Source organism: Triticum aestivum, chromosome 2D, assembly GCF_018294505.1.
Source record: "Triticum aestivum cultivar Chinese Spring chromosome 2D, IWGSC CS RefSeq v2.1, whole genome shotgun sequence".
Taxonomy (NCBI): Eukaryota; Viridiplantae; Streptophyta; class Magnoliopsida; order Poales; family Poaceae; genus Triticum; species Triticum aestivum.
In genome coordinates this window covers 622,010,367-622,030,939 of record NC_057799.1, presented here as the reverse complement: position 1 = coordinate 622,030,939, position 20,573 = coordinate 622,010,367, and the positions used below count along the sequence as shown (strand labels likewise).

Below are 20,573 nucleotides of genomic sequence, written 5' to 3'. Positions count from 1 at the left end.
CCCCAAGCAAGCATACCTATCGAAGATGGACACCTTAAAGCAGTGTGTTGTCGCATTGGAATCACCCTTGCCTCACTGTAAGAAATATAGCCTAGTTCCACCGTGATTATCTAAAGCAAAGAGACATAAACCGGCTTAGATCGAAGGAACCCGTCTTGGGCATGAAGGGAGGGGAGAGGGATAGAGAGAGATGGATCTGGAGTGGAGGGGGAAGAAGGATTAACACTTAGTGAATACAGAGACGAGGAAGACGCAGAGGAGAGAGACGAGGAGAGGAGGACGGATGGGAGGAAGGGGTGGGGGCAGGGGAGGTCGTTGGTGTGTCAACCTCCACCGGGACTCGCCGGAATCGGCCGACATGCGTGGTGGCGGTGGCGGTGGCGGTGAGGAGTCGCGGGAGGAGAGAGAGAGATTGTAAGAGAGAAGACGAGGGGAGGCTTGCGTGCGAGAGCAAGGATCGAAGGGTCCACATATTTTTTTATTTTTCCCCTTCGATACAGTAGGTTTGACTTGGTTATTGGACCTCGCCAGTCTTTTGTGCCCACGTGGATGCAGCCGGGGGTTCCTTACGGCGACTGTTAATGGGTTTAATTCCTCCGCCTCAGCCTATTTTACTGCCAGACAGACACGTACTAGGGCCCACTTATTTCGCTTTTGACAACGCAGTTGTTAGCGGGCCACCGCAATGGCAACGCCGCTGCCGCCGCCGCTGCCAGCGTTCGTGTACCGGATCAGCACGGGGGATGAGTGGGCGGAGCTCCAGCGCACCGGCGGCACCCTCGGCGGCGACCTCGACCGCTCCACCGGCTGCTTCCACCTCAGCGACCTCGCCCAGGTACCTCCACAATCTCTTCGATTCCTTCCGTCTCTTACCCCCCTCCTCTCCCCTCCAGGAGTCCAGATCTCTCAGCTCTGTCAGATGTGTACTCTGCTTCAGATTCTAGCGTAGATATATTGTTCCGTCAGTAGATCTTCCCTGTATTGCTTGATTTGGACTTGGGGATTGACCATGGACTCATGGGTGCATATGCTGCTGGGAGGTGCCATTTCCTGTATGATTTCGTTGCTTTTGTTGATCTGGAATTGCGAACCCTCCTTCTCTTGTTGATTTCCGTCGGCAGAGCTTCGGGTTCTTAGCCTCGTCCAGATCTGGGGCTTATTCCTGTGGTTATGCCAAATACAGTAGTCCATACTGTAGTGGATGTCTTTTCTGACTAAATCTTTCAGTTTGTTTAGGTTGGTTCTGCCAAGTAGTAATTTGCAATGGTCCTAATACACTAGCAAGCAGTTGAAGAATGATTCATGGAACGAGATGTAGATCAATGCTGTTCAAAAGAACATTAACAATAGAGCATGTTGTACCAAAATAACATAAAATTTCTTCTATTGAGAAATTAAATTGAAAATGATGTGTTCTTAGGCTTTTTTTTTAAAGATCGGGGATAAGAAGGTAGGCCTCATTCTACCTTATATATTCCAAACAGGCCGAAGTCTGGGGTTCAAAACAAGTTACAAAGCAACATAAATAAAACGAGGAAACAGAAAGGGGAAAATGGTAGGGCCGAACACTCTGCAGAAGAAACCAAGAAATCCTTCAGAGAATAGTTCTCAATTCTGTTGCTCCATAGCTTAGTCATGCTTGCAATTTGTTGCCGGGAGACAGCCCGAGGGATGAAAATATGATTAAAAATCTGTTTGTTGTGGACCTCCCGGAGTTGCACCGTGCAGGCTGCGAAGATTATATGCCAATGAGGGTCATCAGGCCTGGCAGTCTGCATAAAAGAAAGAATGGAGACCAAGGATTCAGCCAGAGGTAGGAGACCCAAATCTGCGCAAAGATCATGCGTCAGCTTGCATCACAGGATGATATGGTTAATTGACTCAACAGCGGGACAACAGTCACAGAAACAGTTCTGAATATTCCTCCAACACTTGTCATATTTTCATGCGTATTCAATCTTGCTCTGAAAGCAAGCCAAAGAAACACACGATATTTCTTTGGGATCACAAAGCACCAAATATATTTAGCAGGAGACCAAAAGACGGCACGTGTTGTGAGTAGCCTGTAGAAGAAAGCAGTACAGGGCAGTTTGCAATTTAACCATCCCAATCTCAGATCACTCTCGGAATTGTGGTCCACTACTTGTCACAAATAATTTGGTGCAGGCTATCTAGTTCAGCAGCAGCAGTTGTGGACAGGTTTGGGTGCAGCTTAAATGTCCTGATCCCCAATAAATTGTGAGGTGACCGAACAATGCAATCGATGGCAAAAGAAAAACCGGATGGAAACCACCCAGATGAAGTCCAGATCAGTCCGAAAGGAGATGTGCAGACCGTCTACCAATGAGCATGACCTAGCATCCTGGACCAACTGGATAAAAGGGCCGTCTACCATTCACTTTCTTGAATTGTCACATGTTCTGGTTTTGTAATATCTGTTGAGCACTGACGTATACTGTACCAGCTTCATTCTAATCAGTGTTATGCCTGTTCCAGGAGACTATATCAGTTTTTTTCACATATCATCCCTGTTATTTCAATGGTGTGATTTGATCTGGAGTCCTTTTTTTTCTTTCACAAAATATGAATCATATGCATCCATCCTTTTTATGTGTGTGCTCGCGCGTTGGTCCTTCTCAAAAGCCAAGTTTATTTAATCCTTGACTTGGTGTAGGTGAAGATGACGCTAAAGAATTATTTCCGTGGGCAAAATGATCTATACCTGCTACAAATTGACACTGCCAAGGTATTAATCTTTAAACATCCATTTTTCTTCTTCTCGTATTAGTTTATTGTAGCTATTGAGGAAATTACCAATTTTTTGTATCTTTAGATCTATATTTACTATGGGTAGTGTACTTATCTATACGGGTGTTAGGACACGTGCATAAATTGCCACCTATTGATGCAACGGCATTTACATGTACACCTTACTGTCCATGTGTATCTTAGATTGCAGATGGCTTAATTTATGAGGCAGCTGATGGCTGTAACTACTTTCCTCATTTCTATGGCCCTGATCGGAGCTTTGCACCCCTTCAACTAAGTGCTGTTGTCAAGGCAGACAAAATAGAGCTGGCGAACAATGATTTTACTTGCAGTCTACTTGATGGAGCGGCCATCTAATTCTAATGTGTAACTGTAAGGTCTCACCCTTGGCCCTTGTTTACATAATTTTCTTGTAAGTTCCCTGTCAAATTTATCAAAGACAGTCCACATGCTTATGATAGTTATGGAAAGTACACAAATTTAATGTCAACCTGGCCATGAAATGGTGGTTATGTAAGGAAACAGTGCGCATAGGCGGAGCAGAGCCTAGATGCACGACCGAACGCCGGATGCAGACCAAATAAGAAATTAAATGTCTGACCAATGTTTGTACTTTGTGTCTGTTGCTATCTACTCCCTCCGTCTCATAACGTAAGACGTTTTTTGAACGGAGGGAGTAATTAGGTGTCTTTTCACTCTCTAGGCTACATGTAGACATGTCCTGTGCTGCTCTTAGACTTGAAGCCCCTTTACCCATCGTGGTGACCACAATGACATCCTGCCGGCCGCCGCCGCCTTCAGCGCCGGAGCGGGCCGGCATGGTCGATTGAACTGAGCGAGGCCGCACCTTTTCCATTCGATGTATTTGAGAGCGCTCAACGGGCCTCCCTTCGGCCGATTTTGGGCTTTTGCTACGTAAGCGCCCACGAGAGACCCCTAGGCAGGCAAACAAACATGGAGTTCTATATGAGCCGGCTCAAGAGTGTAGCCCACTAAGCTTAATTTTTCCAGAAGTTTTGTTAAAAAATATATTATCGAATATTGTTTTAAAATATTTTTAATATTTAAAGTTTTATATATTACGAATAAATTAAAAACTGAATGTAAATCTTCATATGTATATAAAAAATAACATGAGTTGGGCATTTTTAAATGTGAATGTAAATGTTCATCTCTAGTTTAAAAAGGTTTTATGTACAAAAATATTCATGTATTTAAAAAATATTCAGGCACCTACATGTAAGTGTTCATGCATATGGAAAATAAATGATAATCACATATTTGAAAAATTTCGTGTATACAAAAGTTGTTCATCGCACATCTAAACAGCATTCATCCGTACAAAAATTATATTAATATATTATAAAATTTCATCATTTTAATAAAATATACATGTATAAAAGGAGGTTTACATAAGTTTGGATAAAATCAAGGAGCAAAGTAAAAAAATTGTGGAACAATAATTTGGATAAAAAATTTGAATATAAAATGTAAGGGAAATAAAAAAGAAAGACAAAACTTCAAAAACGGAAGAAATCGAAATAAACCGAATGAAAACTGGAAGTCACCAAGCCAGAAAAAATCACAGAAAAACTGGAAGAACTGCATAAAGGAAAAAAAAAACTGAAACAGGGTGACCTATCAGGCCACCCCCACCCCTCTCCCTTGCGTGTTGTCGACTATTTGACACTTTATTTGCCCTCGCCTACCCCCCCCCCCCCCCCCCCCCCCCCCCCCCTGTCCCTCCACCCCTCAAGCGATGTTGAGCAAAATGTTAGCCCAATATGCAACGGACTAGGTATCCCACTTTTCTTTTTCCCTCTTGTTCCTTTCTTTCTTTCTTTCAAATCAAGAGTACATTGTCAAAACGGGAGTAAACAAAAATTCAACACGCATTAGTTCTTTGACAGTATTTTGCTAAATTCTCACAATTCGGTACCAATTTTGAGCTGAACAATTTCTATAGTAAGCGAACACACTAATAGTATTCCCTCCATTCCAATGAATAATGTGTGCACACATTTCAAAGTCCAACTTCGAACCTAAATTAGACCATTAATATATATTTGTGACTTAAAAATTATACCATTGAAAACTTCTTTTGAATACGAATTCAATGGTATAATTTTTGTCACATGAAACCCAAATTTGAGTTGTCTAAATTGTGGTCAAACATTAATATTGGGATATGTGCGTGTCTTATTGCTTGGGATGGAGAGAGTAGCACAAACAAAACAAATGATAGTATAAATAGTTCCATGTGTAGACACGTATGAACATTTTATTGATCAAGGTGAACAATATTTCTAATTTAGCAAACAAAAAATAAGCACCATAACACACACAAAAACTTGAGCTGCCAAAAGATCTCCCATGATGGTCATCCCATCTTTTCCTCAAGGTGGTCGTACCATAAGGCAGCGATGCCCATGATGTGGTACGATGCCAACAAGGCCTTTGTTGGACTCCTGTGTGCATTGGCCGAGGAAGAACATACTGTATCTGGTCAGCAAGGGTTGATGGTTGCTCTCACCGTCGAATGTGGGGAAATCTGTTTTCTAGAGTCGAGGGTTATAGATGGAGAGCGTGAGGTAGTAGTCATGGAGAAACGGAGTGCATAGTCGGTAGTTGCGTCAACCTACTGCTGTTAAAGGGTCGGAGCCAAGTACACGTTGGAGGAAAAGAAGCAAATTCCAACTAAATTTGGATATAGCAGGAAAACATCTTCTGGGTCAAATATTTCCATATCCAAACTCTATTTCAAAATTAGTGTTGTACCAAATCTGAAATTCTAGGAGTTACTTTTGTGTCTATCATACCGCTTGCCTTGAGATCCCTGTGAATTATTGTTACTCCAGAACCTTGATGGAGACGAAGAAAGCATGAAGTGCTGGATGTCAAAGATTAACCGTGTGCAAAATTTTCAACTAAAAGCATTTTTCTGCCGGTATTGCAGCAAACGTAACCTTAGTAAGATTGCTTCAACCGAACAACCTCCTTTCTCTTATAATGTAAAATCTTACAGTTAAGTACATGACTGAAATGTTACAGTGAAGTACATGACTGAAAAAAGGGAAATGGTTTACACATTAAATTACGGAGTATCTACCGCCCTTCGAACATCGTGACACTCATGTTATTCATTGAGCTGCTGGTATTTTCCCCTGTTTCTTTTGCTTCAGAGTTCCTGTATGCAAAATACACGGGTTGTCTTGGTGTTGAAAGTTCTGTGGTTTCGTTCTCTAACATGAACACAACCGATGACATGAGTGGCCTATTGTAAGGATTATCTTGCACACATAAGAGCCCTATATGAATACACCGTAGAACTTCAGTTGGTGAACAGTTATCAGCAATGGAAGAGTCCACCATATCCATTGGCTTCCCATCATTCCATAAGTTCCATGCCTGAATCAATTGAATCAAATCCCTATAAATTACTAATTCCATCAGAAGTGTGCACAAATTCGCATTAAATTGTACTTACATAAGCTAAGAGGTTTGGAAATTCTGAGAGGTGAGGTAAGCTAATCTTCAGACCACTTATGATCTCCAAGAGTAGAACACCAAAGCTGTAAGTATCAGACTTGACAGAGAAGGCGCCATCCATCGCATATTCAGGAGACATGTAACCACTGCATCATAATTCAACAATAACTTAAGTAACAGAAAAATTTAACAAAATAAATATCTTGCATGAATCACTCACTATGTACCAACAACTCGGTTAGTGTTTGCTTCTTGCTGGTCGCGACCAAAGATTCTTGCCATACCAAAATCTGATATCTTTGGGCTCATATCCACATCTAACAAGATGTTGCTTGATTTAAGGTCTCTATGAATTATGGTCAGCCTTGAATCTTGGTGGAGATAAAGAAGTCCTCTGGCTACCCCTTTGATTATTTGGAACCTTGTTGGCCAATCAAGGACATACTTACTTGCAGCGTCTAGCAAAAGAGTACCGCAACGTTGTTATAAGTATGCAGCTAAGCTCTGTTAAATAATGTGTTAGCTTTTATCAACACGGAAATCTGAACGTACCAAAAATGAAGACATCCAAGCTTTTGTTTGGTAAGTACTCGTAAATCAGCAGCCTCTCATCTTCATGAATACAATAACCAAGAAGCCTGACAAGGTTCCTATGCTGCAACTTGGCAATTAGAACAACTTCATTTCTGAATTCCTCCGCTCCTTGTCCAGAACTCTTACTGAGCCTTTTGATAGCAACTTCTTTGTCATCTTCCAGTATTCCCTGCAGAACATCTCATCATTCTTAAGCTGGGCAAGATTGCTGTCATGTGCATCTTATACACCTACTTGGTGAGATTATTTTGTTACCTTATAAACCTTCCCAAAGCCTCCTTGTCCGAGCATGTTCTCGTTAGAGAAATCGTTTGTGGCGGCAACAATGTCTTTGAAGCTCACCAATGGAAGCTCGATATTTTCATCACCAATTAGTTGGTTTGATGCGCCCCGTAGAATCGACTTTGCCTGGTTATCCCTGTTTCGACGGTTGCCTAGCAGGAAGAGTTGAAATATTGTTTGTTATTAGTAGTTCGGAGAAGTGCTACAACAGTACTGCATTCTGAAATTCTACCTCTGAACTTGCATATCCAAACAAGGAATATGCTGCACATCAGTACAAGCAGACATGCAGTGGCTGGTAGCAAAATCTTCAAGATACTCCCCCTCTTCTTATTAGCAGCTGAAGATATAAATTTCACAAAGAATACAAACAGTTATACATGACCGAATAAATTTCACGAAGAGACATCACAGATTTATTGTTGGTTAATTCTGTGGGCAAGATGATCCATCCAAAGTCCAAGCTGCACGTACCTGCTAGTTCAGATTTTGCCAGCCTCACGTAGAGATCCTGGCCTTTGTCGACGTACCGGACGTCGACGATGTCACCGGCCCAGATGACGCAGCCACTGCCTCCGCCGCCTCCTCTGATGTCAGCGGCGGCGAAGGCCACGCAGGAGCAGTTGGCCAGGCACCTCGCCCTGCATCCCTCCAGCGTCGCCCCGACGTCCACCGTCGCGTTGTCGGTGTCAGGGAGCTTCACGCCGGACACCACGGCGAACCCGTCCGTGGTGGCGCCCCCGTCGCGGCAGTCCAGCGGCACGTTCCTCCGGCAGCCGGCGGCGGCCTCCCTCATGGACCAGTGCGCGGGGGACACGGGCACGTACCCCTGCACGCACCCGCAGAAGAGAGTGGCCGCCGTGTTGACGTTGCACAGCCCGAAGGCGCCGCACTTGGCGTAGTCGTCGCACACGTCCCGCGGCGCCTGCGCGAACACGTTCCACACCCGGCTGCCGCCGTCCCACGCCAGCCGCTGGATCACGCCGGCCTCGCTCAGCACCAGCCGCGAGAAGGGCGCCGCCGCCGTGGCGTTGAACACGTAGGCCACGTCGTCGGGCCGGACCACCACCTGGTTCGTGAACATGTCGGAGTAGGACGCCATCTCCGGGACGCCGCTGAACCACAGCCCGTTCCACGGCCCCGTCCGGTACTTCTTGACGTCGCCGCGCCACGACACGCAGTCCGGCAGCCCCCTCGTGTCCATGGCGCGCCGGCAGTCCCCAGTCGCCGGGTCTTCCGGGGAGCGCCAAGACCTGAGGGACCACTCGGCGCCCGTCTGCGGGTTCCTGCCCAGCCGCATCCCGGCGATCAGGGTGTTGGATGGGTGGTCGAACGACTGCCACAGCACGGCGCCGCTGCCTTCTTCTTCGTCGCGCACCACCACTAGGTTGCCGGACTCGAGCAGCTTCGCGGCCGCGGAGAACGAAGAAGAAGTGGCGCCACCGGTCGTCGTGTTTAAGGAGGACCACGCGGTCCGGCCGGAGCCGTCGAGCAGGAGAAGCCTGCCTGCCCCGTCGATCTCCAGCACGCCGGCGGTGTCGTTGAGCGGGCTGTCGCGGTTGGCCACCCAGACCACGGCGTCGGTGGACGCGGAGAACCATATCCCGACGTACCTCCTGTTCGGCTCGCCCGGCGAGAAGAACCCGAGGGTGAAGGAGCCACCGGCCGAGACGAGCGTCTGGCCGTCGGTGATGTTGCGCCGGCCATCGTTCAGGGTGTCCGGAGATGCAACTCCCCCGGCCGAGCAGGTTCCGAGAGAAAGAAAGAGCACAGCTGAGACGAGCATGACACGAAGGTTGAGGAACATCGTTGCAGCAGTTCGCAGCCTCGCCGGGTTAACAGTTGAGCGAAAGAGGCTGCTCCGCTGCTGCTATATATGCTTGAGCCAAAGGAGGAGAAGCAGGCTGTTGATGAGATGAGGAAGTGATCACTCTGCCGGCCTACGTACGTGCACGGGAATAGCTAGAGCATGCGCGTAACTTAATTGCACGGTCATTTATATACGGCCGACTGATCGACTCGGCCCAGTGACAAGTACACTTGCATACGACGGCCGAAAGAAGTCATGGATTGTACGTGACATGCTTCCTAGTTTGTCAAGGGAAGTCACGTGACTCACATCCACTAGCCATTGCCCTTTTTTCCAAGGCTAATGGCGTCCTTGAATTCTTTGACCCCAAGAGATGGAAATTATACAGTAGTCGAGGACTGCATCATTAGTTCATTACTTGTCCAGTTGGTTAGTTAACATGTGGACCATGTATATGCAAGATGAGAAAAGGTACTATGCTAGTTGCCTCACAAGATTTAGCCTCAGCTTTCGACCTACTGCTTTGGATCCGGTGGCCGATGACGGGTAAAAATTGAGGTGGGGCGGACTCTAAAGGATAAAAGATGTATGATGCAATACCAAAGTAGCTCGTACCTACGAAGCACCGATACGGCGACACGAGATAAAGCAATTTATAGAAACGGCCATACAACAATACAACAGGTATATAAACAATTAATAAAATGTCATGTAGTAAAGACAAAGAATAATTTTGAGGTGTGAGATGATACCAAAATACTGCCCCATTTGTTGCCTCCATGCCCCTTTTCAAATTCTCCATGGGTTTTTTTTTGCGAAATAACTCTTGTATTACACAGAAACTTTAGGGATTACAATCACGTTCACAAACATTCACGATGTCCTCCGGTGTGGAACCAAGCCAGACAGCCGTACGTCCACTAGTCCTACCAAAATTTGCCATATAGTGGCTAGCAATATTTTGGCTACGACGGATGTGTGTAATACAAGAATTCCGTTCCTTCATATATTCCTTGATCTCCAACACAATTGGGGCGTATTTTGATCTGTTGCTTTCTTTACTCTGCACCATAGAAACACCCTGGAGACAATCTGATTCAATATCAATTGGTAACGTACTCCATTGTAGTGAAAGCATCAAGCCTTCCATGATAGCTCGAAGCTCAGCTTCAAGCGCGTCATAGCAAAAGGATGTCAAGATGTTATTTTTTTCCATGATAGCAAGTGGGTGCAAATGGGGAAATACCTATTTGACCCATTTTGCGTCAAGATGTCATTTTTTCCCATAGGACATCGAGCGATCGTTTTGATTCGGCTGACCCGTTTAAGATTTGTACCGTTCGTGGTTTTGTAACGTTTACCGGTTTTTGTAAGGTTCCCAAACGGTTTTAGGAGCCATTTTTCTTTTCTTTTCCGTTTTCCCTGTTTTTTTGGTTTTCCATGGTTTTTTAACCTTTTTTTGTTTTTGTTTTTGTTTTTCTTCTTTCTTCTTTCTTTTTCATTTTTATATTTCCTTTTCTGTTTCTTTTTATTCCTTTTTTAATTTATTTTCTACTTTTCAAAATTTTCAAATTACTTGTTTGGAAAACTATTCGGAATCTTTTAAAAATGTTCATGCTTTTCCAAAAAGTTTCATTCAGAAAATAGTAATGTTTTCAAAAAAATTCATAGATTCAAAAATGTTCCCATTTAAGATAAACATAAATATAAAAAAATGTTTTTATTTTTTTGTTCATGTACTACAAAATTGTTCGCGTTTCCAAATTTCTTTCGGTTCTCAAATTTTGTTCTGAAAATTCAAAATATGTTTGTCCTTCAAAACTTGTTCATGCTTCGAAATTTTGTGCACAAATTCAAAAAAAATTCGTGCTTCAAAATTTTCTTTGTAAATTCAAGAACAGTTTGCATTTAGTTTTTGCTCACAAATTACAAGTTGTTCATATTTTCAAATTTTGTCTGCAAAATGACCAAATCATTGGGAACTGCAAAAAATGCTCCAGTTTGCCAAATTTGTTAACAAATTCATAATATGTAGTTTTCATTTTTTTCACAAATTCAATAAAAGTTCCAGAAATTTGAAAAATGTACATTTTTTGATTTTTTGCTCACAAATTCAAATAACTTCTCACTTTTCAAATTTATTCACATCATCAAAATGTTAATGTTTTTCAAAATTTGTTTGAAAATTCAAAAAGTGTTCACGTTTTGAAGTAATTATTCATAATTTCGGAAAATTCTGTTGCAGGAGGTCCTCGTTTCGCCCCCTTACACAGACTGCAGTTTTTGGATTTTTTGTGAATTATTTTTTAAGTTTTGTCGCTGTCATATATTTCTTTAACAGTCGCGCCACAAAAATATAACACAGGAGGCTCTCAGTCTGAGTGGCTTAGACGCCGCATTAATCACTATGAAGTGCACGTTCGAGTTTCCGCGCAAGCGCGATCGTAATTTGAGCATTTTTTTCATCTCGTGAATGTACCTCCGCGTGCCACTGTAAATGGGCCGGCCCAGGTTAGGCTCCCCTGTGCGAAGCGACGACACTTTGCGGCTACGACCGGCATATAGGAGGTCACGGGCATTGGACTATGGAAGGCCGCTGCAGCATTGGTCATAAACATTTTCTCAAAAATGAACATTTTTTAAATTGTGAACAAATTAACATATTTTTGAAATATCTGAACATTTCCTGAAACTTTAGAAAAAATTCGTAAACAAGAACATTATTTGAAATTCCTGAACATTTTTTAAATCATAATCACTGTCCAAATTTGCGAACACATTTGAAAAAAACTGGAACATTTTTAAAAACTGAATTTTTATTTGAAAATCATGACCAATTTTTTTTGAAGTGGGAGCATTTTTTGAAATTCCAGAGCAAAAGTTGAAAAGACAAACGTTTTTTGAATTTATTAATAATTTTTGAAACTAGAACATTAACTGGAATATCTAAAAAAATGCAGATGTGAACTTTTTTGGTATTTATGAACAATTTTCTAAGACGGAATATTTTAAAATCCAAACATTTTTTGAAAAAGTTGTGAAAATTTTGAATAACAAATTTTGAGCTGAAGGGCAAGAGCATTTTGAAATTCCCGAACAATTTTTAGAAAGTGCGAACATTTTTTGAATTTGTGAACAATTTCTGAAATCACGAACATTTTTTGAATTTTGAATGTTTTTTCAAATCACGAACATTTTTTCAAAATTGCGAACAATTTTCGAAACCTGAACTCTTTTAAAAAACAAAAGTAAAGACGAAAAATGAAAAGAAACAGAAAAAAAGAAAAAAGAAACACAAAAGCGAAAAGAAGAAAAAACCGAAAAAACGTGAAACCAAAAACAAAACAGGAAAACCGGAAAGGAATAAAAACCAGTCAGGGAATCTTCTAGAAAGTTCCCAAAACCGGCTGGCTAGCGGTGGTAAATTGGACCGGGCCATTCCTAGCGCTGCGGGCGTTCCCTCTGTGCGTTGCGTCGACACTTTGACGCAATAAGCGGCGAATAGGATTTTTCGTCCATGACTGCGTGTGTGCGTTCGCTTGAGTGCTTGACCGAGTCACTTCGGCTTAGCGAATGGTGGCCAACAACGAGTGCTTATGGGCTCATGGCCCAAATAACGCGACCCACCTGCACCGTGCGAATAGCCCTTCTCACTCTCTCCTTTTCTCTTTCCCCGGCGACAATGACACGAATTTTCCACCAGGCAGTCGGTCGGCGCCGTATATTCATACATGTATATTTGGTTTTGCACAAAATCAAGGTAGGGCGGACACCCGACCTTGCCCTACCGGGTCCTCCGCCCAGACTGGATCCGTGTTTACCACGAAGATAAGAATCGAAAGGACCGTACTACCTACTCATTACTCGAAGGTGAATCATACAACATTGAAAGCTATGCTTTCTCATGGACCTAACATAGGTCACATACTCACATCCCTCACAACATAAAATTGAAAGATCCGAACCTTCCTCTTTGGAGTGTGTGACGCCTCCGATTCAATCGTACACTAATCATACACGCAAACGTGTACGATCAAGATCAGGGACTCACGGAAGATATCACAACACAACTCTAGAAATAAAATAAGTCATACAAGCATCATAATACAAGCCAGGGGCCTCGAGGGCTCGAATACAAGTGCTCGATCGTAGACGAGTCAGCGGAAGCAATAATATCTGAGTACAGACATAAGTTAAACAAGTTGTCATAAGATGGATAGCACAAACTGGGATACAGATCGAAAGAGGCGCAGGCCTCCTGCCTGGGATCCTCCTAAACTACTCCTGCCGTCGTCAGCGGCCTGCACGTAGTAGTAGGCACCTCCGGTGTAGTAGGAGTCGTGGTCGACAGTGGCGTTTGGCTCCTGGGCTCCCGCATCTGGTTGCGACAACCAGGTAGAAGGGAAAGGGGGAAAAGAGGGAGAAAAGCAACCGTGGGTACTCATCCAAAGTACTCGCAAGCAAGGAACTACACTACATATGCATGGGTATATGTGTAAAGGGCCATATCGGTGGACTGAACTGCAGAATGCCAGAATAAGAGGGGGATAGCTAATCCTGTCGAAGACTACGCTTCAGGCCACCTCCATCTTGCAGCATGTAGAAGAGAGTAGATGGTAAGTTCATCAAGTAGCATCGCTAGCATAAACCTACCCGGCGATCCCCTCCTCGTCGCCCTGTTAGAGAGCGATCACCGGGTTATATTTGGCACTTGGAAGAGTGTGTTTTATTAAGTATCCGGTTCTAGTTGTCATAAGGTCAAGGTACAACTCCGGGTCGTCCTTTTACCGAGGGACACGGTTATTCGAATAGATAAACTTCCCTACAGGGGTGCACCACATAACCCAACACGCTCGATCCCATTTGGACGGACACACTTTCCTGGGTCATGCCCGGCCTCGGGAGATCAACACGTCGCAGCCCTACCTAGGCACAACAGAGAGGTCAGCACGCCGGTCTAAATCCTATGGCGCAGGGGTCTGGGCCCATCGCCCATTGCACACCTGCACGTTGCGAGGGCGGCCGGAAGCAGACCTAGCTAGCAACCTCCATTACAAAGGAAGTCACGTTACGCGGTCCAATCTGGCGCGCGCCGCTCAGTCGGTGACATCACGAAGGCTTCGGCTGATACCACGACGTCAAGTGCCCATAACTTTCCACGTAGTTGGTTAGTGCGTATAGACCAAATGGCCAGACTCAAATGAAATACCAAGAACTCGTTAAGCGTGTTATTTTGAAGTAACTGCGGATGCCGGCCAGAGCCAGGCCCACCTCTCTCCTAGGTGGTCTGAACCTACCCTGTCGCTCCGCCTCAAAGTAACAGTCGGGGGCCGTCGGGAACCCAGGCCCACCTCTACCGGGATGGAGCCACCTGCCCCTTCAGCCCCCATCTCCGAACAGTATCATAAGTAATGTAACAGTATCAAGTATATAGCATATGCCCGTGATCACCTCCCGAAGTGATCACGACCAGTAGTATAGCATGGCAGATGGACAAGAGTGTAGGGCCACTGATGGAATACTAGTATCCTATACTAAGCATTTAGGATTGCAGGTAAGGGTAACAACTGTAGCAACAATGACAGGCTATGCAGCAGAATAGGATTAACCGAAAGCAGTAACATGCTACACTACTCTAATGCAAGCAGTAGAGAGAAGGAATAGGCGATATCTGGTGATCAAGGGGGGCGGGTGCTTGCCTGGTTGCTCTAGCAAGTAGGGGTCGTCAACAGCGTAGTCGGTCGGGGCACCAGCAGCGGCGTCGGTCTCGTAGTCTACCGGAGAGAAGAGGGGGAAGAAACAATGAATACAATGCAAACAGATGCATAATGATGCATGACAAAGCAAACATCGGTGTTAGGTGTGCCCTAACGCGGTAAGAGGTGATACCGGCGAAGGGGAGAACCATCCGGGAAAGTATCCCCGGTGTTTCGCGTTTTCGGGCAGATGAAACGGAGGGGGAAAGTTGTGTGTTCAATATGCTAGGGATGTGTGGCGGACGAACGGGCTGTGTATCCGGATTCGTCTTGTCGTTCTGAGCAACTTTCATGTAGAAAGTATTTTCATCTGAGCTACGATTTATTTTATATGATTTTTTAAAGTTTTAAATCATTTTTAGAATTTATTTAATTTATTTAATTCAACATTATCCAGAATAGTGTTTGCTGACGTCATCATGACGTCAGCAGTCAACAGAGGTGTTGACTGGTCAAACTGACGTGTGGGTCCAGTGGGACCCACCTGTCATACTCTGTTTAGGTTAATTAGGGTTTAGCTAAATTAATTACTGTTTAATTAAACTAGCAGTTAATCAGATTAATTAATTAGGATTAATTAACTTAATTAATTAATTTTTAATTATTAATTATTTCTCTTTTTTTTAAATTTTTTTCTAAAACGTTCTAGGGGACGGCCCCACATGTCATTGGGCCAGGGAGGGCCATAGCGGGTTCGGGTGAACGGGCGTACAGGTGCGGGTGCTCGCACCCGAGGCCACGAGATGCGAGGGCGAGCGTGCCCGAGGCCTCGATGGCCGGCGACGGCGGAAGCAGCGCCGGGCGCGAGGAGCTGCGGGGCACCGGCGGCCACAGTAGGGCAGCCGCAGGGAGCAGGGAGGCCAGGGCGGCGCGCAGGCGCCCTGCCGCGGGGCGGAGGAAGGGCGGCGGCGCGTGCTACCTCTTGAGCATTGCGTTAGTTTTTCCTTGAAGAGGAAAGGGTGATGCAGCAAAGTATCGTAAGTATTTCCCTCAGTTTTTGAGAACCAAGGTATCAATCCAGTAGGAGGCTACGCGCGAGTCCCTCGCACCTACACAAAACAAATAAATCCTCGCAACCAACGCGATAAGGGGTTGTCAATCCCTACACGGTCACTTACGAGAGTGAGATCTGATAGATATGATAGGATAATATTTTTGGTATTTTTATGATAAAGATGCAAAGTAAAATAAAAGCAAACTAGAAAGCAAAGGAAATAACTAAGTGTTGGAAGATTAATATGATGAAGATAGACACGGGGGCCATAGGTTTCACTAGTGGCTTCTCTCAAGAGATAAGTATTTTACGGTGGGTGAACAAATTACTATGGAGCAATTGACAGAATTGAGCATAGTTATGAGAATATCTAGGTATGATCATGTATACAGGCATCACGTCCGAGACAAGTAGACCGACTCCTGCCTCCATCTACTACTATTACTCCACACATCGGCCGCTATCCAGCATGCATCTAGAGTATTAAGTTTATAAGAACAGAGTAACGCCTTAAGCAAGATGACATGATGTAGAGGGATAAATTCATGCAATATGATAAAAACCCCATCTTGTTATCCTCGATGGCAACAATACAATACGTGCCTTGCTGCCCCTACTGTCACTGGGAAAGGACACCGCAAGATTGAACCCAAAGCTAAGCACTTCTCCCATTGCAAGAAAGATCAATCTAGTAGGCCAAACCAAACTGATAATTCGAAGAGACTTGCAAAGATAACCAATCATACATAAAAGAATTCAGAGAAGATTCAAATATTGTTCATAGATAAACTTGATCATAAACCCACAATTCATCGGTCTCAACAAACACACCGCAAAAGAAGATTACATCGAATAGATCTCCACGAGAGAGGGGGAGAACATTGTATTCAGATCCAAAAAGAGAGAGAAAGCCATCTAGCTAATAACTATGGACCCGAAGGTCTGAGGTAAACTACTCACACTTCATCGGAGGGGCTATGGTGTTGATGTAGAAGCCCTCCGTGATCGATGCCCCTTCCGGCGGAGCTCCGGAACAGGCCCCAAGATGGGATCTCGTGGGTACAGAAGGTTGCGGCGGTGGAATTAGGGTTTTGGCTCCTTCTCTGATCGTTTGGGGGTACGTAGGTATATATAGGAGGAAGAAGTACATCGGTGGAGCAACAGGGGGCCCACGAGGGTGGAGGGCGTGCCTGGGGGGGGGGGTAGGCTCGCCCCCTACCTCATGGCTTCCCTGTTGGTTGCTTGGCGTAGGGTCCAAGTCTCCTGGATCTTGTTCGTTTCAAAAATCACGTTCCCGAAGGTTTCATTCCGTTTGGACTCCGTTTGATATTCTTTTTCTGCGAAACTCTAAAATAGGCAAAAAAACATCAATTCTGGGCTGGGCCTCCGGTTAATAGGTTAGTCCCAAAATAATATAAAAGTGAATAATAAAGCCCAATAATGTCCAAAACAGAAGATAATATAGCATGGAGCAATCAAAAATTATAGATACGTTGGAGACGTATCAAGCATCCCCAAGCTTAATTCCTGCTCGTCCTCGAGTAGGTAAATGATAAAAACAGAATTTTTGATGCGGAGTGCTACTAGGCATAATTTCAATGTAATTCTTCTTAATTGTGGTATGAATATTCAGATCCGAAAGATTCAAGATAAAAGTTCATATTGACATAAAAATAATAATACTTCAAGCATACTAACTAAGCAATTATGTCCTCTCAAAATAACATGGCCAAAGAAAGTTCATCCCTACAAAATCATATAGTTTAGTCATGCTCCATTTTCGTCACACAAGAATGCTCTCATCATGCACAACCCCGATGACAAGCCAAGCAATTGTTTCATACTTTAGTAATCTCAAACCTATAAACTTTCACGCAATACATGAGCGCGAGCCATGGACATAGCACTATGGGTGGAATAGAGTATAGTGATGGGGGTTATGTGGAGAAGACAAAAAAGAGAAAGTCTCACATCAACGAGGCTAATCAATGAGCTATGGAGATGCTCATCGATTGATGTTAATGCAAGGAATAGGGATTGCCATGCAACGGATGCACTAGAGCTATAAATGTATGAAAGCTCAACAAAAGAAACTAAGTGGGTGTGCATCCAACTTGCTTGCTCACGAAGACCTAGGGCACTTGAGGAGGCCCATTGTTGGAATATACAAGCCAAGTTCTATAATGAAAAATTCCCACTAGTATATGAAAGTGACAAAACAAGAGACTCTCTATCATGAAGATTATGGTGCTACTTTGAAGCACAAGTGTGGTAAAGGATAGTAACATTGTCCTTCTCTCTTTTTCTCTCATTTTTTTGGGCCTTCTTTTTTTATGGCCTTTCTTTTTTTTATTCCTCACTTGGGACAATGCTCTAGAAAATGATGATCATCACACTTCTATTTATTTACAACTCAATGATTACAACTCGATACTAGAACAAAGTATGACTCTATATGAATGCCTCCGGCGGTGTACCGGGATATGCAATGAACCAAGAGTGACATGTATGAAAGAATTATGAACGGTGGCTTTGCCACAAATACTATGTCAACTACATGATTATGCTAAGCAATATGAGAATGATGAACGTGTCATGATAAACGGAATGGTGGAAAGTTGCATGGCAATATATCTCGGAATGGCTATGGAAATGCCATAATAGGTAGGTATGGTGGCTGTTTTGGGGAAGATATAAGGAGGTTTATGTGTGAAAGAGCGTATAGTTTGCACCAACTCTCAATGTGAGAAAGGGCAATGCACGGTACCGAAGAGGCTAGCAATGATGGAAGGGTGAGAGTGCGTATAATCCATGGACTCAACATTAGTCATAAAGAACTCACATACTTATTGCAAAAATCTACAAGTAATCAAAAACCAAGCACTACGCGCATGCTCCTAGGGGGATAGATTGGTAGGAAAAGACCATCGCTCGTCCCCGACCGCCACTCATAAGGAGGACAATCAAAGAACACCTCATGTTTCAAATTTGTTACATAACGTTTACCATACGTGCATGCTACGGGACTTGCAACCTTCAACACAAGCATTTCTCAAATTCACGACTACTCAACTAGCACGACTTTGATATTATTACCTCCATGTCTCAAAACAATCATCAAGCATCAAACTTCTCTTAGTATTCAACACACTCATAAGAAAGTTTTTATTATTCTTGAATACCTAGCATTTTAGGATTATTTAAGCAAATTACCATGCTATTTAAGACTCTCAAAATAATCTAAGTGAAGCATGAGAGATCAATAGTTTCTATAAAACAAATCCACCACCGTGCTCTAAAAGATATAAGTGAAGTACTAGAGCAAAACTATATAACTCAAAAGATATAAGTGAAGCACATAGAGTATTCTAATAATTTCCGAATCATGTGTGTCTCTCTCAAAAGGTGTGTACAGCAAGGATGATTGTGGTAAACTAAAAAGCAAAGACTCAAATCATACAAGACGCTCCAAGCAAAACACATATCATGTGGTGAATAAAAATATAGCTCCAAGTAAAGTTACCGATGGGAGTAGACGAAAGAGGGGATGCCTTCCGGGGCATCCCCAAGCTTTGGCTTTTTGGTGTCCTTAGATTATCTTCGGGGTGCCATGGGCATCCCCAAGCTTAGGCTCTTGCCACTCCTTGTTCCATAATCCATCAAATCTTTCACCCAAAACTTGAAAACTTCACAACACAAAACTTAACAGAAAATCTCGTGAGCTCCGTTAGCGAAAGAAAACAAAAGACCACTTCAAGGTACTGTAATGAACTCATTATTTATTTATATTGGTGTTAAACCTACTGTATTCCAACTTCTCTATGGTTTATAAACTATTTTACTAGCCATAGATTCATCAAAATAAGCAAACAACACACGAAAAACAGAATCTGTCAAAAACAGAACAGTCTATAGTAATCTATAACTAACGCAAACTCGTGGAACTCCAAAAAATCAGCCAAAATAGGAAGACCTAGAAAATTTGTTTATTGATCAGCAGCAATTGGAATCAATATTTTATCACGTTCTGGTGATTTTTAACAATTAGTTTCGTGAACATAAAGTTTCTGGAAATTTCTGCAAGATCAAACAACTATCATCCAAGAAGATACTATAGGTTTAACTTGGCACAAACACTAATTAAAACATAAAAACACATATAACCAGAGGCAAGAACAAAAATTTATTCCTAAACAGAAGCAAAAAGCAAAAAACTAAAAAATAAGATTGGGTTGCCTCCCAACAAGCGCTATTGTTTAACGTCCCTAGCTAGGCATAAAAGCAAGGATAGATCTAGGTATTGCCATCGTTGGTAGGCAATCCATAAGTGGCTCTCATGATAGATTCATAAGGTAATTTTATTTTCTTCCTAGGGAAGTGTTCCATGCCCTTCTTTAATGGAAATTGGAATATGATATTCCCTTCCTTCATATCAATAATTGCACCAATCGTTCTAAGGAAAGGTCTACCAAGAATAATAGGGCATGAAGGATTGCAATCTATATCAAGAACGATAAAATCTACGGGCACATAGTTCCTATTTGCAATAATAAGAACATCATTAATTCTTCCCATAGGTTTCTTAATAGTGGAATCTGCAAGATGCAAGTTTAGAGGGTAATCATCAAAATCACGAAAATCTAGCAAATCGCACAAAGTTTTGGGAATAGTGGAAACACTAGCACCCAAATCACATAAAGCATAGAACTCATGATCCTTAATCTTAATTTTAATAGTAGGTTCCCACTCATCGTAAAGTTTTCTAGGGATAGAAACTTCCAACTCAAGTTTTTCTTCATAAGATTGCATCAAAGCATCAACGATATGTTTGGTAAAAGCTTTATTTTGACTATAAGCATGAGGAGAATTTAGCACAGAT

At 43.2% G+C, this 20,573-nt stretch overlaps 2 protein-coding genes across 3 annotated transcripts; one reads left to right on the top strand and one right to left on the bottom strand.

The window, feature by feature from the left end:
* Positions 1–586: 586 nt before the first annotated feature.
* LOC123055046 (uncharacterized) lies at positions 587–3,381 on the top strand. The gene is made up of 3 exons (XM_044478947.1): positions 587–835; positions 2,675–2,746; positions 2,953–3,381. Exons 1-3 carry the CDS (start codon positions 686–688, stop codon positions 3,124–3,126), a joined length of 396 nt encoding a protein of 131 aa, XP_044334882.1. The 5' UTR covers positions 587–685; the 3' UTR covers positions 3,127–3,381.
* A 2,281-nt stretch (positions 3,382–5,662) lies between these two features.
* On the bottom strand, positions 5,663–9,083 carry LOC123055045 (receptor-like serine/threonine-protein kinase SD1-8). 2 transcript variants are annotated; one of them, XM_044478946.1, is made up of 7 exons: positions 7,609–9,083; positions 7,367–7,474; positions 7,108–7,286; positions 6,811–7,021; positions 6,479–6,716; positions 6,257–6,404; positions 5,663–6,177 (listed from the first exon to the last, which is right to left on the bottom strand). In XM_044478946.1, exons 1-7 carry the CDS (start codon positions 8,939–8,941, stop codon positions 5,875–5,877), a joined length of 2,520 nt encoding a protein of 839 aa, XP_044334881.1. In that variant the 5' UTR covers positions 8,942–9,083; the 3' UTR covers positions 5,663–5,874. The 2 variants fall into 2 exon arrangements, 1 of the variants encoding a protein (XP_044334881.1); XR_006426494.1 differs by having other exon boundaries at positions 5,900–6,177; positions 6,486–6,716.
* Positions 9,084–20,573: the final 11,490 nt, after the last annotated feature.